This window comes from Grammomys surdaster, unplaced genomic scaffold, assembly GCF_004785775.1.
Source record: "Grammomys surdaster isolate TR1022 unplaced genomic scaffold, NIH_TR_1.0 125940, whole genome shotgun sequence".
In the NCBI taxonomy this organism is placed as follows: Eukaryota; Metazoa; Chordata; class Mammalia; order Rodentia; family Muridae; genus Grammomys; species Grammomys surdaster.
In genome coordinates, this window is record NW_021620762.1 from 2,407,492 (window position 1) to 2,424,387 (window position 16,896).

Genomic DNA, 16,896 nt, shown 5'->3' on the forward strand with positions numbered 1-16,896 from the left:
TCTCTCTCTCTCTCTCTCTCTCTCTCTCTCTCTCTCTCTCTCTCTCTGGGGCGGGGGTATTTCGAGACAGGGTATCTCTGTGTAGCCGTGGCTGTCCTGGAACTCTCACTCTGTAGATCAGGCTGGCCTCGAACTCAGAAATCCGCCTGCCTCTGCCTCCTAAGTGCTGGGATTAAAGGCGTGTGCCACCACCACCCGGCTCAACTCTCTTTTTAAAAAAAAAAACAATTTTCCACATTAATTTATTTATTCTGTGTGTATGTATATTTATGTACCACACACACCACAGTGCACCGTTGCAGGTCAAAGAACAACTTACATGAGAGACAGTTCTCTCCTTCCACCATATTGGGTTCTAGGGATCAAACTCATGTTGTCAAGTTTGGTGGCAATGCCTTTACCCTCTGAGCCTTCTCACCAGCCCTGGCCGACAGCTCACAATCCTCCTGCCTCTGCCCCGAGTGCTGGCATTACAGATGTGTGCCCCTGTGCCCAGCACAGGTGGTCTTTTGTGAGTGACATCTTTACTTAGAGGTGCTTTCAAGGTTTCACCCTGAGTCTGCACTGTGGTCCTTCGTGTTGAGTGGATGTCAGGATTAGGCTATTGTGTGGGTCTGCACCATCTGCCTGTCTAGTCCTCTGCTAGCAGACATTTGGTGTTGTCACCTTCTAGCTCTGGTGGACTCACTGCTGGGACATTCCAGCAGTGTGTGGGGACACGCTTAAGGGTGCTTTATGACTGAGGGAAGGGAGCCCATGGGGCCTGGAGGCCACATGGTGGAGCTTGGCCTTAAAGAATAGGAAGTCTTGGGACTAAGCAAAGATGAGAATGTTTTTTTTTTTTCATCTAAGAAAGGTCTACAGGAGTGACTTACGGGCGGTGGCAGATGGGAGGGTGGGGAGTGTAGGCTGGCTGTGGAGAAGGGTGAAGGCGGAGAGAGCTAGGGAGGCTGAGCGATGGCTCAGCAGTTAAGAGCTCTTGTTCTTACAGAGGACCTGAGTGTCATTCCCTGCACCCACGTGGTGGCGGGCAACTCTCCATGACTCCAGTTCCAGGGTATCTGTCACCCTCTTCTGGTCCCCACAGGCACCAGGCACACTTATTATACACTAGTGATTGTGCACTGTCCCCGGGCATGCACACGCTGTTCGTATACACATGCAGACAGTCTGGACATAGCGGCCCCACCCACCCGCACTTTACCCGGCACTGACTCCTGAGCGTCCCAGAGCTGCAAGGGAGGGAAACGGACAGCAGGTGCCTGGCAGACAGCAGAAGGAAGTGGGGTTCAGTGGCCCAAGCAGGGAAAAGTGACCTCCTCTTTATGGGACCATCCGTTCAGTCCACTGAAATGCTCCACACCCTTGCTCTTCCCGGGCTTCTACTTCTAGATCTTTGTGTTCACACACCTCACAGCATGGTCAGCCCTAGACAAGACAACCTGTGTACCCATCCATCAGGAGTGGAGCCTTGGTGTGTTCCATCAGGGAGGCATTTCCTGTCAAAGGCAAAGACCCCAGTCTGTGCGTCTTTAAGGGAAAGATGCCCATACCAGACAGAGAACCTCAGCTGTTTCCAGGAGAGAGAGGCTGCCCTGAGGGATGACCCCAAGCTCAGTTTCTGCCTTGCCACACTTAGTCTGTTTGCTCAGTGAGCATGTATCACCCTTATTGTCACCAGGACTGGGGGAGGGCTTATCTGGGGGAGGGCTTGCCTAGCAGGCACGCAGCCCTCTGCTTGATTTCCAGCACCACATATACCAGGCACAGCAGCACAAGGCTGTAAGCCTAGCACATGGGAGGGAGAGGCAGGAGAATCAGGAATTCAGGGTCACCTTTAGATACACAGCAGGTTCAAGGACAGCCTGAGATGAAACGTTCCCTTAAATGAAGGAAGAAAAAGAGAAATACCAGGCTAGTGGCAGTTTCAATTACCTTTCTTGTTCCTTCTCTTCTTTCTAACAGATGTAGCCCAGGCTGGTCCAGACTATCCTCAAACTCAGAATCTTCTGTCCTTGGTCTTCTAAGTACTGGGATCACAGCTTGTACTAACTACATAGAGGCCTGTTATATTGCTAAGGCTAGCCTTGAACTCCCAGGCCCAAACAATCCTCTCTCCCTCAGCCTCCTGAGCAGCTGGGATTATTGGTACATACCACTAAAGCTGGTTTCCACTTAACTCTGAGGAGGGACTAGGTATGGTGGGTTTCTCTTCCCTCTGGGAATTAGGCTGAACCACCACTTCCTGTGCATTACTCTAAGCCTGCTTCCCCCAGGAAACGCACCTGCAGAGTTGACCCCTGGTCACACCAGCTGGCGCCTGCCCAATAATGTCAAAGAGTCTTAGCAGTAGTGTATCTGGGCTTCTGTAACGTTCTTGCCCCTTGAGCCCTCCTTCGGCACCAAGGAAGGGCCCTTTGCCTGTATCCCACACTCTGGCCACTGACTGCTCTGACCACACCCACTTTCTACTCCTTTAGTGGTTTGGTTTTCACCGAAGCAGAACAACCACAGAGGGACTAAGGCAGGAGTCAAGGTCATCTGGACCCTGGCTAGTCTGAAATGCAAATGAATGTCAGAAATAGACCCCGAGATCCTCCACCCAGCCCAGGTGTGGTCTAGCCACATCTCTCTTGAGTTTGGCCTGAGACCACATGGGGCAGGTTGGTGCTGGTGCCAGGCTGCCTTCCCTGGTGCCAAGGTCTCCATCCCCTCAGGTCCTGCCGCCCCTCTGGATGCCTGTGCTGCCCTCCTTTCTGACATCGTGCCCACCATGGCCTCCGGTGACAAGAATGGCAGCAGCCTCCCATCTGTGTCTGGCAGTCGCCTGCAGAGCCGGAAGCCGCCCAACCTCTCCATCACTATCCCGCCACCAGAGACCCAGGCCCCCGCCGCCGAGCAGGATAGCATGCTTCCTGAGGTGAGGGGCTGCCCACACAGTACCTAGACCACTCATCCAGCCCGGTCTACTGACAGTCTTGCAGCTTCAATGTGCGCCTGAAGTATTGCAGGGAGCAAGGCTTTGAACTCCGAAACTTGGGAGTTCTGTTGCCTGGTGGCCAAGGGACGAGGACCACTGAGAAAGGCCTCGATGGGAAGCCTGGGCTCTGGCTGTTCACAGTTCCCCTCCCTGGCTCTGCAGGTTGTGGGCTGCTGAGGAGGCCTGAGTGAGCGAGGGGTCCCACAGTGCCAGCAGCCTGCCCCTGCAGTGCCTTGTTCTTGGGGGGATGGGTGATTGTTTACATCCGTCGGGGCTCCTGTCCCATAAAGAGCTCATTGAAAACAGGCCCCAAATAGCGTGGGCTTTGCACACAGCCTGAGACATAAAGGGGAGCTATGTTGGGGCCGCCCACTCACTCCAGAGCGCTATAAGACACGTGAGAAGAGGCAGGACACCCTGGTGTGTGGGCCGATCATGGGTAGGGAGGGTTTGCTGGAGTACAGTGGAAAACATGTGTTTTGTTTGTTGAGACAGGGTCTCATGTAGCCCGGGTTAGCCTTGAACTTGTTCCATAGTCAACAGTTACTTTGAACTGCTGATCCTTCTTGCTCTATTTCCTGAGTGCTGGGTGCCATGTGTTCAGCGCTGTACCTGCTATATAGTACTGGGTCGGGAACCCAAGGCTTCAGTCATGCTGGGCACTCTGCCAACCCGAGTTACATCCCCAGAGCTTGCTAGAAAGTGTCCACTTTAGGTTTAGAATGCGGGCCTGTGGAGGGAGTGGTGCAGCCTGTGGCCTAGTGTTACAGTGCCCAGGCCTGTTAGAGAGTCTGGGTTACGTCCTCAACACTGGATAAAAAGGAGTGAATGGGAGTCCAAAAGCAGGTGGCAGGAAAGTGGGCTAGACACTCATTCATGTCCTCCTTGCCTCCCCACAGAGGCCCAAGAACCCAGCCTACCTGAAGAGTGTCAGCCTCCAGGAACCGCGGGGACGATGGCAGGATGGTGCCGAGAAGCGTCCTGGCTTCCGCCGCCAGGCCTCCCTGTCCCAGAGCATCCGCAAGTGAGCACCCATGCCCTGCCTGGGCACCCCAGCCGCCTGCACATGTGGGCGCCTGACCTTTCATGGGACCTGAGTCCTGTGTCCCCTTTCCAGAGGTGTAGACAGTCCATGAGTAGCAGCTCCTGTGGAGGTGGAACACCAGGATCTAATGTGATGGTGTGAAGGGGGGAGGGGAGACTGCGGACTGTGCACCTGACAGGAAGTCCCACAGCGTGCTGCAGAGGGGTTCTCTAGCCTTCCGAGTCCCACCCCTCATTGGGTAGCCTTCACTCTCAGCCTGGTCAAGGGCTGTAGCTGGGATCTCAGGGGCCTCAGGGAAGGCTGATTGATTCCCTAGGGCCCAGAAGGTTCACGGCACAGTCCATGGTACAGCGGTTACGCTGCATACACACAGGAGCACACATGCCTCACCCTCAAGTCCCCTCCCCCCCCCACACACACACACCACCATCCCCTAAACACATGCGCCATGGCTTCCCATGTACCTTCACGTGTGCATCAGGACGGCGAGGGCACAGGTTTCCACCCACACTGTATCTGTTATGCAGGGGCACAGCCCAGTGGTTTGGCGTCAGCGGCGACTGGGAGGGCAAGCGACAAAACTGGCATCGTCGCAGCCTGCACCACTGCAGCGTGCACTATGGCCGACTCAAAGCCTCGTGCCAGAGAGAACTAGAGCTGCCCAGCCAGGAGGTGCCATCTTTCCAAGGCACCGAGTCTCCAAAACCATGCAAGATGCCCAAGGTGGGCTCCCTGGAGGTGAGGGGCAGTAAGCGGCTCTCCCAGGGCCTGGGCAGCATTGCTCACCCACCGTCTCTTACAGATTGTGGATCCACTGGCTCGGGGTCGGGCCTTCCGTCACCCAGACGAGGTGGACCGGCCTCACGCTGCCCACCCACCTCTAACTCCAGGGGTCCTATCCCTCACATCCTTCACCAGCGTCCGCTCTGGCTACTCCCATCTGCCCCGTCGCAAGAGGATATCTGTTGCCCATATGAGCTTTCAGGCAGCCGCCGCCCTCCTCAAGGTAAGGCCTGCTTTGAGAGATATTTGTCTCCATCCGTGGTAGCCGCTCCATTCACCTACATGCCTACCTCTTCATCAGAGCAGTGAATGCATGCGTACCCTAGAACCCAGAACCTGTGTCCTTCAGACCCTAGTTCCCCTGTGAGCCCCTCAGTGCCCCCTCTGTTTTAGGTTACGGGAGGAGTGGCAGGGAATAAAGGATCACACCGGTGGGAAGGGCCTGGTGAGCTGGGCCAAGAGGCTGCAGCGAGGGGACAAGTCCCCAGACTTGAGTATGACAGTATGGACTATGGATGCCTTGAGTGTCTGTGTGCCGACTGCTGACATTAGCAGGCAAGAGGTTGTGAGGGGAGAGCTGATTCCCATCATTGGAAGGAGAGGTTCTGTTAGGACCAGCTGCAGCCAGAGCCCAGTCCTGCCTTTCTGCTCTGAATAGTTCCTTCAGCCCATCCATTTATCCGATGCTCTGCGCCTTTGCCAACCTGGCCCTGAGCTTCTGGGTCCTCTTTGAAACGTCTGTTCCATGCCCAGGGGCGCTCCGTGCTGGATGCAACTGGGCAGCGGTGCCGGATTGTCAAGCGCAGCTTCGCCTACCCCAGCTTCCTGGAGGAGGATGCCGTTGACGGAGCCGACACCTTTGACTCTTCCTTTTTTAGTAAGGCAAGCATGGGGCGTGGACTCTCTGGGCAGGGGGTGGGGTGCCCTGAGAGCTGGGAGAAGTGACCTTGGCCTTGACTGTCCTGCCAGGATCCAGGGGAGTCCAAAGGCAGGCTGGGATGTGTCCTCTGTGAGCCATTGGCCTGGGCTCCCTCAGAGGGGGGCGTGGTGTGCAGGATGAACCCTCTGGGAAAGTCAGTTCAGGGATGGCGAGCATGTGGCTTCCCTTCCATCCTGAGGAGACTGTATAGCTTTGTCTCGCCCTTGATTGAAGTGCTAGATGACGGTCCTTGGGACAGTGGCTCCTTACACTGTCTTGGTGCCCCTCTACTCCAGGAAGAAATGAGCTCCATGCCCGATGATGTCTTTGAGTCCCCCCCACTCTCTGCCAGCTACTTCCGAGGCGGAGGTGTCCCACGCTCTGCCTCCCCAGTCTCCCCTGATGGAGCGCAAATCCCGCTGTGAGTACAGGGTGTGGACTCTCTAGTCCCTGCTGAGCCCCGGCAGGGTCCTCAGGCTGAGAGCCTTTGTCATCACCAGAAAAGAATACAGCAGCCGAGCCCCAGGTCCCGGGAGCCAGCGTGGCAAGCGCATTGCTTCCAAAGTCAAGCACTTTGCGTTTGACCGGAAGAAGAGGCACTACGGCCTGGGCGTCGTGGGCAACTGGCTGAACCGAAGCTATCGTCGCAGCATCAGCAGCACCGTGCAGCGGCAGCTGGAGAGCTTCGACAGCCACCGGTGAGCCCAGGAGCAGGCCTGAGCAAAGGACTCAGAGGCTAGAGCCTCCTAACCTCTCAGAGCCCTTCACCCCAGACATGGCCCCTTCTCAGTCAGTAAACATCTCAAGAGCACCTCCTGCAGGTCCTGCACGTAATGACAAGCTCCCAGGCACACTTATGCCTGGAGAAAGCCAGCTGGCACTGCTGCCTTATTCTCAGTGTGGCCCCCAGATAGCAGTCAGTCAGTCAGTCAACAAGCATTGATCAAGCACAACCATATGCAGGCTCTAGGACACAGCCTGGAGGAAGGACATTGTGCATGGGCAGGTGCCCTGGGGCTGGCAAGATGGCTTAGTGAGACTGGGGGTGAGTTTGACCCCTGGAACCCATATAAAGGAAGGAGAGAAGCGACTCCATAAAGTTGTTCTCTGACCTCTACATGTCTGCGAGTCATGTGCACATACACACACATACATACACACACATATACCCACATACACACACACACATACATACATATACACACGTACACACATACACACCCACATACATACACACATACACGTACACACATATACACATACACACACACATACACACACACATACATACATATACATACACACATACATACACACACACACACATACACACACTAATAAATTAAAAAATGATCTTTGAAGCCCAGCATGCTGGCACATGCTTTTATTTCTAGTATTTGGGAGGCAGAGGTAAACAAGTCTATGAGTTCAAAGCTAGCCTGGACTAAATAGTGAGTTCTAGCTAAGGCTCCATAGAGAAACATTGTCTCAAAGCCCAAGGCAGTTAAAAGAAAACAAAGGCCAGGCAGTGGTGGTGCATGCCTTTAATCCCAGCACTTGGGAGGCAGAGGCAGGCGGATTTCTGAGTTCGAGACCAGCCTGGTCTACAGAGTGAGTTCCAGGACAGCCAGAGCTACACAGAGAAACCCTGTCTCGAAAAACCAAAACAAAACAAAAACAAAAACAAAAAAAAACAAAAAAGAGAACAAAGGGAGCCTGGAGTGAGATTCTGGGGGGAAGCTGGGCACAGAGATGTTCAGGGAAACGGGAGAAGATTAAAGAATGACAGTGTGACTGACAGGGTGACCTGATAGGAATTCAACTCCAAATTATACGAAGTAAGAAGTGGCAGGTGTGGCGGGCGAGTGACTGGGGTGGAGATGCCTCGGGCAGAGGGGTGTGGGGTCCCCCAGGTGATGTGAAGTGTGCACAAAGGCCCTGGGGTTCGGGGGCCGGGCTTGTTCTAGGAAGTACAAGCATAGGAGAAAGGAATTTCAGGGGAGCACAGCAAGACTTGCCAGGTAGCAGCAGGGGTGATTTTGACCCTCATGCTGTAGGCAGTGGGAAACCATCATGGGTCTGAACTGAGAGAGGTGCTTGGGCATGCATCTTCAAGTTTCTATGGGGAAGGCCGAGCTGCAGTGATCCAGGAGCCTGGGAATGTCTGCTGGGCCCAGGTGAAGGGCCTTAAGGGCGGGGTGTGAGTGCTGCCAGGCTGACTAGAGGCCTCTGCCTCCAGGCCCTACTTCACCTACTGGCTGACATGTGTTCATATCATCATCACCTTGCTGGTGATCTGCACCTATGGCATCGCACCTGTGGGCTTTGCCCAGCACGTCACCACCCAGCTGGTGAGTAGGGTTCCTCCTGAAGGGTCCCAGTCTCCCCCAAGGGGCTTCGGCACAGTGGGCACCAAATATCACCCTCCACAGCACCCTGGCCCAAGCTGGAGGTGCCTGAGGCTCACGTAGCCCCCACCCTACCTACCCCCATCCCTCTCTCCTCTCACACCCAGGGCTCTGGCTCCTCTAATGCCACAAACTACCTCTTTGATAGGTGCTGAAGAACAGAGGTGTGTATGAGAGTGTGAAATACATCCAGCAGGAGAACTTCTGGATTGGCCCCAGCTCGGTGAGGCCCGGGACGATTGGGAGCCCTGTATCCACACTGGGCAGGCAGGTGGATGTGGGGTGCCCCACTCCTTGTGAGTATGGAGTGCTTGCTCACAGCCCCTCCCCCCACTCCAGATTGACCTCATCCACCTGGGAGCAAAGTTCTCACCCTGCATCCGGAAGGACCAGCAAATTGAGCAGCTGGTACAGAGGGAACGTGACATCGAGCGCACCTCCGGCTGCTGTGTCCAGAATGATCGTTCGGGCTGCATCCAGACCCTGAAGAAGGACTGCTCGGTGGGTCCAGCCCTGCCCCTGCTGGCCTCCCTCCCTCCCCAGCACGGCAGGCAAAGCCTGTTGGAAGCCAGGCTTGGAAAGTTGGACAGTGGTTCCTAGGAAGTACCCGAGTCATGAGGAAATGGGAATAGCCCTTGTCCTGGAGGGTTCACTGCCCACACCATCTGACTGACCTGGCCTGACCTCCTACCCGCCCTCTAGGAGACTTTAGCCACATTTGTGAAGTGGCAGAACGATACCGGGCCCTCAGACAAGTCTGACCTGAGCCAGAAGCAGCCATCGGCGGTTGTGTGCCACCAAGACCCCAGGTACAGCCTAGAGCATCCTATGGATCTGGAGTGGCACCCAGCTGTTAGGGCGGCCTTCTGTGATCCTGGAGGTGGGTGTGGCAGGCTGGGGTGTCCCAGCTCTTTATTTTGCCCAATCTGACCACTGCTTCCAGGACCTGTGAAGAGCCAGCTTCCAGTGGGGCCCACATCTGGCCTGATGACATTACCAAGTGGCCGGTGAGTTGGAGATGCATGGAGAGGGTTGCAGGATGAGGGTGGGGACAGCTGGTTTTCTGTCATGAGACCCACTGCCATCGGTCCCCTCTCTCTTAGATCTGCACAGAGCAGGCCCAGAGCAACCACACAGGCTTGTTGCACATAGACTGTAAGATCAAAGGCCGCCCCTGCTGCATTGGCACCAAGGGCAGGTGAGCCGGTGCACCCACCCCCCGCAGGCTGAGGGACCTCCGTAACTGTCTTCTGTTCTCTGCCCCTGGGTGATGGGGGAGGCAGAGACGGAGGGGCAGTGAGGTAGAAGGGAACTTGCTCTGTCCTGCCTGCCGTGCCCAGGTGCTGGGCTCTAGCCTAAGCAGGAATGCTGATGCCAGCTGCTTCCTGTCCACAGCTGTGAGATCACCACTCGGGAGTATTGTGAGTTCATGCATGGCTATTTCCATGAAGAGGCAACACTCTGTTCCCAGGTAGGCAAAGGCTGTCTGCATAGCAGAAGCTGTAGGGACTCCGAGGACCACTGGGGTCTTTACCATTTGGAAGCCTGACTTGGCTTGCCTCCCAGGGCAGAGCTAATGGCCCTGTGTCTCCTACCCAGGTGCACTGTTTGGACAAGGTGTGTGGGCTCCTACCGTTCCTCAACCCTGAGGTCCCTGACCAGTTCTACCGGATCTGGCTCTCTCTGTTCCTGCATGCTGGGTAAGCCCTGTGCCCAGACTCCTGTGCACTCCCTCTTAGATGCTGGAGAGAGGGCTTCCGGGCCCAGCACACTGGCTCAACCTGCTAGGGCGTGGCTGCACCTGTGCTAGCCTGCTGGTGGCCATGGGCACACAGGGTGGCTGATGATGCTCTTGTTTCTGCCCCAGCATAGTGCACTGCCTTGTGTCTGTGGTCTTCCAAATGACCATCCTAAGGGACCTAGAGAAGCTGGCCGGCTGGCACCGCATCTCCATCATCTTCATCCTTAGTGGCATTACAGGCAACCTGGCCAGCGCCATCTTCCTCCCCTACAGGGCAGAGGTACAAACTTGGGAGACAAGGGCAGAATGGGTAGGATGAACCCTTCCTTTTGGATCTAAAGCATTATGCCATGTGGGGAGGACCACTGGCATATAAGGAGGACCACTGTAGCATGTGGGGAAGGACCACTGTGGTATGTGGGGAGGATCATTGTGGTTTGTACGGAGGACCATTGTGATATGTGGGGAGGACCACTGTGGTATGTGGGGAGGACCACTGTGGCATGTGAGGAAGACCACCGTGGCATGTGAGGAAGACCACCGTGGCATGCGAGGAAAACCATTATGATATATAGGGAGGACCACTGTGGCATGTGGGGAGGACCACTGTGGCATGTGGGGAGGATCAACTCTGCTGCTTCCTGGTCTGGTCCCACCCTAGGCTCTGCAACAAGGGCACAGAGTCCCTATTGTGTCAAACTTACCTACAGATGGGAGCTAAGCCGGGACCTATTGATTGGTCTCTTAATTCATGGCAGGAGGGACAGGGATACTCCTGAGTCCCCAGGGATCCTTGCTTCTTATTCTATGAAACTCCCCATGCGGCTGCTGTCCGCCCTCAGGAGGAGAGGTCTTAATTCTGTTGTTCCTTCTAACCTGTGATCTCTCCACTTCCTGTGGTCTCCAAGGACAGGCTGGCTTGTGCTAAGCACAGGGGTGCCACACCCAGGTTTGCTGCAGGGTTGGACAGAGTGAGCCCAGGAGCTCCTGTGGCATCCTGAGTGGGAGATGTGTCCCACAGCTGGTACCTGGCACCCAGAGTCAGTGTGCCACGTCTCTCCTCCCTGACCCCAGGTGGGCCCAGCCGGGTCACAGTTTGGCCTCCTTGCCTGCCTCTTCGTGGAGCTGTTCCAAAGCTGGCAGCTGCTGGAGCGACCATGGAAGGCCTTCTTCAACCTGTCGGCCATTGTGCTTTTCCTCTTCATCTGTGGCCTCCTGCCCTGGATAGACAACATTGCCCACATCTTCGGTTTCCTCAGTGGTATGCTTCTGGCCTTCGCCTTCCTACCCTACATCACCTTCGGTACCAGCGATAAGTACCGCAAGCGAGCGCTCATCCTGGTGTCGCTGCTGGTCTTCGCCGGGCTCTTTGCCTCCCTGGTGCTGTGGCTGTATATTTACCCCATCAACTGGCCCTGGATCGAGTACCTCACCTGCTTCCCCTTCACCAGTCGGTTCTGTGAGAAGTACGAGCTAGACCAGGTGCTACACTAACTGTGCAGAGGTCGCGTCTGCTCCGGGCCGTGTGGACCAATGGGGCCCTGAGCCCAGCAGCTCACTCCATAGACAAGACTGACTCCAGATGAGACCGGTAGTAAAGGCAGGCTCCTCAGAGAGATGACACCTCCCTTTCTCAGGTCTGAGTGTCCCTGACTCAAGTCTGGGGACATCCAGAACACCCGCTTCTCTTGAGGCTCAGGTCTCAGGCCTTGCCTCTCTGGCCCTATAGGGATGATAACTTTTCTTCTCAGGGCTTGGGCCTCTGGTCTCTGTGGGTGCTGTTTGTTTTCCCCACTGTCACTGTGACTGTGACCTCACCAGACACACAGCTGCTCCCTCAGTTGTCCCCAGGGTTGAGGTCCTTATCATGCTGCTATGAGCCCCTTTTCCTGTTTCTCCTGTCTTCCCTGTCCTTCAAGCCCTTCCTGTATTTGTCTGTGGACTCATGAGCCTGCTCCTGAGGCTCCTGGAAATAGCATTGTGGGGAAGGCGCTGGCTGTTGTCTACAGGGGATGACAAGCGAGGAGAGGTGGCCGTACAGGGATGCTAAGGGCGTTTGTTAAGCAATGAAGCCAGATATCCTTAGCCTATCCGCTGCCCTAGCTCCAGTGTGTTTGGCTACACAGGTTGGCTCTGATGCCAGGATGTCCCTACCCCCTCTCCTCACTCCTGTGTGGCCATGGGCTGAGCCTCCCTGAGGACTAACTCCCCGGGGGAAGCCTGAGGCTCAATCAGGCCTGGTGTTCTGTTTGTTTTCCCAATTTATATTATGGTCCTAATTTTGTAAAGTAACGCTAACTTTGTACGGATGATGTCTCGAGTTTATTAAATGACATTCTTTATCAAAATACTGCTTTTAGCCTCAGACTCCAGGAGAAGGAAAGCTAGAACTTGGGACTACAGAGATGGGTCACTTCCTGTCTTTATAGAGAACCTGGGTTCAGTTCCTAGCACCATGTCAGGTGGCTCACAGTTACTGCAACTCCAGCTCCAGGGGATCTAGTGCTCTCTTCTGGCCTCTGTGAGCATCCGCCCCCTCTCACACACACATACACATAAATAAAAATGAATATTTAAAAAACTGGGTGCATGCCTTTAAGCCCAGCACTAGAGAGGCAGAAGCAGGTGGATCTCTGGAGCCCAGCCTGGTCTACAGAGTAAATTCCAGGCCAACCAGGGCTACACAGGAAAAACCTTGTCTCAAAACCAGACAGACAAAAACCTAACTGAACAAAAGCCACATGGGGACTGGAGAGATTAAAGCACTGCTCCTTCAGAGGACCTGGGTTCGGTTCCTTGGGCTCATGATACAGTTCTCAACCGCCTGTAATTACAGTTCCAGAAGATTCAACTCCACCTGGCCTCCACAGACACTTGCATGGATGTGTGACACACGGACATACTTTTAAAAATATTTTTAATTTTAAAAGAAAGCATGGTGATACATGCCTTTAACCCCAGTACTTGAGAAGCAGAGACAGACAGAGCGCTGAGTTGAAGGCCAGCCTGAGCTACAGAGTGAGTCCCAGGCCAGCCTGAACTATAGATTGAGACCCTTTATCCAATATATATATATGTGCGTGTGCATGTGCGTGTGTGTGCGTGTGCGTGTGTGTGTATGTATGTATGTATGTATGTCTGGGTTGTTTTTTTTTTTCAGAGATAGAGTTTCTTTGTGTGGCCCTGGCTGGCCTAGAACGTAAGAGATCTGCCTGCCTCTGCCTCCCATGTGCTGGAATTAAAGGTGTGTGCCACCACTGCATGACCAAAACAATGTTTGTATTTGAAAGAAAAAAAACAAAAACAAAAACTTCTGGCTGTGAAGTCAGCAGCCATGAGGCTGGGGCAGACTGAACACTCAGGATCTCTACCGTTTAGTTGAACCAGAAACCAGATTGAGGTCTTAACGGAGCCCCCAAGGACCCTGAGAGAACTGGGTTACATGTAGGGCCCCGAGACCTCAACCCCAGCTACTCCGCTTTTGCTCCAGAGCTGTCGGGCTGACCGCCAGCAGGGATGGCCTATTCTGGCAGAGGTGATCCAGCAGGGCGAGGCCAGGTGTTTGTTTGCTCCAATCAAATCAAAGAAGACCCTGCACACACCCATGAGCCACACCCACTGTGGACATAGCTGCTTTATTCGTGGGCAGAGGTGCCGGGGGACCAGGATAGAAGGGGAACCCGGATAGAAGGGGAACCCAGGGGGGCAGGTGGGTGTGCCAGTACATTGGTGCCCAAGTACAGTTTAGTGTGGCTCGGCAGCACGTCCCTACCCCAAGGATGCCACCATGCACAAGTTCCCCGGCTCCTGGCTGCCCCTCATTCCAAGCATTAGGGCACTGCCCTGGAGCACAGAAACAGAGCAGCCAGAGGAGGAAGTGTGGGGACAGACCTCCTGCTGTTCCTGTTCCCCACCCCCGTCCTGGTCTTGCTTTTGTGCACAGTTCAGAAGGCACGAGGTCCTCTGGGGACAGCCAGCAGCCTGTGCTGAAAGGAAGCCACCTCCTGTCCTCTTTATTGACCCTTACCTCTCTACTCCAGTTGGGAACTGCTGTTTCCCTTCATGCTAGCCAGGTCTAGTTGCATGGGCTCTAGGCAGAGAAGACTGTGACACGGGAGGTGGACAGGAGCCCCCGAGCTGCTGTTCCCACCCTCGCCATGGCCAAGTGCGCAGCTTGGGTCAGCAGCCACTGTTCCTGCGCAGGAAGGCGTGGCACCGTAAGGAACACTGTAGCTCCGTGAAGGTGAGAGGTCCCGCGGTGATGGCACATGGTCCCATAGCCTGGAAGCCAAATTTCTCATAGAAGGGTACCAGGGCATCCTCACACATGAGCACGGCCCGGCGCACCGCCGGCTGACTGCCCAGGTGATGAAGGTATCTCCACAGCAGGACAGAGCCCTTGCCCTGCTGCCGGAAGGTCCGGTGCACTGCCAGTACGTGCAGGTGGGCTGTGTGCCCTCCGGGCCTGTGTAGTGTCAGCGACTCCTGGGAACAGGCGAGGGACAGATGTCTGGGTTATTTCTGCTGATACCTGCTCCTCCAAACCCAACCAGACCAAAAAGAGGGGTGTCCAGAGCACTCGGAGTATCCAGGGCTCCCTTCTTACCAGATAGGACCCCAACTGCTACCCACATCTACAGTCCTACAGTTCGAGACTCTAAAGCAGCAATTCTTAACCTCCGGGCTGTGACCCCTTTGGAGGACAAATGACCGTTTCATAGGGGGTCTCCTAAGACCAGCAGAAAACACAGATATTTACATGACGGTTTATAGCGATAGCAAAATTATAGTTGTGAAGTAGCAATGAAAATGATTTTATGGTTGAGGGCTGCCACAGCATGAGGAAGTGTGTTAAAAGGCCGTAGCGTTAGGAAGGTTGAGAAGCACTGCTCTAAAGGGACGGGCAGGGGGCTCTTGCCTTGGGAGGGGTCTTGTTGCTCGGACTCACGCTTTTGCTTCTGAAGGAGACTTCCATCTCTGAGGAGCTCTCCCTGCCCTCACCTGAGTAAGTCTCTCCTTGTCCCAGAGTGAGCCGATGATGAAGGCCACAAGGCAGCCCTCCTCAAACCAGCCCAGTGACAGCTCTGGACACAGGGTTAGGAAGTGCCGGATCTCATCCAAGTACAGGGGACAGGTACCCGAGACAGAGATAAAGGCTGCAGCAGAAGGTAAGGGTGAGGGGCTGCTTGCTATGCACTTGCCTGGGGTTTGTGTACAGAAGAGGTCACTTGGATGATCCTGCCCTGGCTAGGGACTCTGGGCTGTTGCTTCCTACTCTAGAGCACACCTCCCTCCCTCCCTCCCCCCCCCCCCCCCCCCCCCCCCCCCCCCCCCCCTCCCTCCCTCCCCCATCTCCCTTCACCCCCCCCCTCTGTGTGTGTGTGTGTGTGTGTGTGTGTGAGAGAGAGAGAGAGAGAGAGAGAGAGAGAGAGAGAGAGAGAGAGAGAGAGAGAGAGTGTGTGTATCTCAAATTTGACTCCCAAAGGCAAGAGCCTTGGGAAGCTTGGGAAGATGGCACTCGCTCAGAGCACCCCCCCTAAGTGCCACTCACCTTCCCGCTCAATCTCAAACGCACTCGTGGCATCTTCTGGTGTGAGGCAGCGGAATTCATTGGCAGGGAGCGTGTGGCGCCGCTGGCAGCCTAGGAACTCTGAGGTCCCAAGTGGCAGGTGCAGGGCCTCAGGTTTCAGGGGGTGGATGTTCCACATGGGCATCTGGCCACTGAACCCTCCCTGGGGTTCCCCAGCTTAAGAAGTGGTCCCTTAGCACCTGTCAGAGAAGAGAGTCTACCTTCATTGCAAAGACGAGTCAGGCGTCTCTTGGGATAGAGCCAATCCCCAGGTGCCTGAACCTCATGGCAAATTCCAGGAGCTTGCAGTGTTAGCATGATTTCTTCTCTTTCACTCATGAGCTAGAGGTCTTGGAGCAGTTGGTCAAAGCTCCAGAATCTGAATGCCCTCCAGCCTTGGGAGACTGTGGACGCTATAACCATATGTGGGCACCCTACTCTAAGAGGGCAGCAGAGCAAAAGATCATGAACCTCCATCCTCTTCTTCTGAACCTGTGGGGTGGACAGGCTCCCAGGCCCCTCATGCCTCCAGTCATGTGGCTACTGCCAGTCATGTGACTTGTCTCACCCAGAAGGAGACTTCTTGTCTTCTGAGTAAGACAGTATGGCCAAGAGGTTTTTTTTTCCCCCATTTTTGTTTTTTTAAAGGAAATGTGTGTGTCTGTGTATCTGTGTGTGGCTACGTGCGCAAGCCTCCTGAGGCGATGCATCTCAGGGAGCTAGAGCCACAGGTGGTTGTGATCTCCCCACTGTGGGTGCTGGGGACTGAAGAGGAACTCATACACACTGTTAATCTCTGGGCTGTCTATCCTCTCCGAAGCTGAGAGCTTTTTAGGTTGTCTTAGACCTTAGTCCGGGAGAAAAAGCTCTTTAATTAATGTGAGCCTGACGTCAGACTAGGTCATGCTGCAGAGATGGGGGATAAGATGGTTAAAGAGCCTAGGACTGGAGAGTCTGAGGTCAGGAGGGTCAAGTGTGGAGGACACTCAGGTGACATGCCTGTCCCATCAGCTTAGGCACATAGAACATGCCGGTGCAATACCCTCTTTCTCGTGACATGACACCCTACAAGCGGTGATCCTTAGAGGATGTCTTCTATCCCTCAGCCTTCAGAAAGGGCTGAGGAGTTCAGGTGAGATGGCTCAGCAGGTAAGGGACTTTCCACCAAGCCTGAGAAGCTGAGTTTGACCCCAGGGACCCACATGATAGAAGGAGAGAACTGACTCCTGCAGGGGCCCTCTGGCTTCTACATGTGTGCACCGCACATGCACGTAAGATAAGTAATTAGAATGGAATGCAGATGTTCCTTTAAGATGGGTGATGCTGAGAGCACAAGGGTGAGGACCTAAGCATGAGCCTCGGAACATGAATAACCCGGTGCAGGGCCCATCACCCAGCATCTGTATCACAGGACCGAGACACAGGGTCGAGCAAATCCCTGGGACTGTCTC

General features: G+C 54.8%; 2 protein-coding genes across 3 annotated transcripts in view; one reads left to right on the plus strand and one right to left on the minus strand.

Moving 5' to 3' along the window:
* The window catches only part of Rhbdf2 (rhomboid 5 homolog 2), a 26,908-nt gene extending 14,684 nt beyond the window's left edge, over positions 1-12,224 (plus strand). Inside the window, exons 3-19 of one of the 2 annotated variants that reach the window (XM_028752912.1) lie at positions 2,718-2,920; positions 3,880-4,004; positions 4,553-4,748; positions 4,828-5,031; positions 5,562-5,690; positions 6,024-6,148; positions 6,228-6,425; positions 7,967-8,078; positions 8,284-8,358; positions 8,475-8,636; positions 8,838-8,944; positions 9,079-9,142; positions 9,239-9,333; positions 9,531-9,606; positions 9,735-9,835; positions 10,003-10,156; positions 10,951-12,224. In XM_028752912.1, the coding sequence (XP_028608745.1) occupies positions 2,774-2,920; positions 3,880-4,004; positions 4,553-4,748; positions 4,828-5,031; positions 5,562-5,690; positions 6,024-6,148; positions 6,228-6,425; positions 7,967-8,078; positions 8,284-8,358; positions 8,475-8,636; positions 8,838-8,944; positions 9,079-9,142; positions 9,239-9,333; positions 9,531-9,606; positions 9,735-9,835; positions 10,003-10,156; positions 10,951-11,370 (2,490 nt within the window). In that variant the 5' untranslated portion in view covers positions 2,718-2,773 and the 3' untranslated portion in view covers positions 11,371-12,224. Of the gene's footprint in view, positions 1-2,249; positions 2,921-3,879; positions 4,005-4,552; positions 4,749-4,827; positions 5,032-5,561; positions 5,691-6,023; positions 6,149-6,227; positions 6,426-7,966; positions 8,079-8,283; positions 8,359-8,474; positions 8,637-8,837; positions 8,945-9,078; positions 9,143-9,238; positions 9,334-9,530; positions 9,607-9,734; positions 9,836-10,002; positions 10,157-10,950 lie in introns of those variants that run through there. The other variant, XM_028752911.1, reaches the window with a different exon arrangement.
* A 1,831-nt stretch (positions 12,225-14,055) lies between these two features.
* Positions 14,056-15,590, minus strand: Aanat (aralkylamine N-acetyltransferase). The gene is made up of 3 exons (XM_028752739.1): positions 15,428-15,590; positions 14,878-15,032; positions 14,056-14,361 (listed from the first exon to the last, which is right to left on the minus strand). Exons 1-3 carry the CDS (start codon positions 15,588-15,590, stop codon positions 14,056-14,058), a joined length of 624 nt encoding a protein of 207 aa, XP_028608572.1.
* Between the last annotated feature and the right edge of the window lie 1,306 nt (positions 15,591-16,896).

Bases quoted from the DNA above. Each gene is read 5' to 3' on its own strand.
- Aanat (XM_028752739.1), bottom strand. From the start codon at position 15,590: ATGCCCATGTGGAACATCCACCCCCTGAAACCTGAGGCCCTGCACCTG. The intron at 15,033-15,427 runs GTGAGTGGCACT...CTTCTGCTGCAG, and splicing joins GTTTGAGATTGAGCGGGAAG to CCTTTATCTCTGTCTCGGGT. The intron at 14,362-14,877 runs GTGAGGGCAGGG...GCCTGTTCCCAG, and splicing joins ACAAGGAGAGACTTACTCAG to GAGTCGCTGACACTACACAG.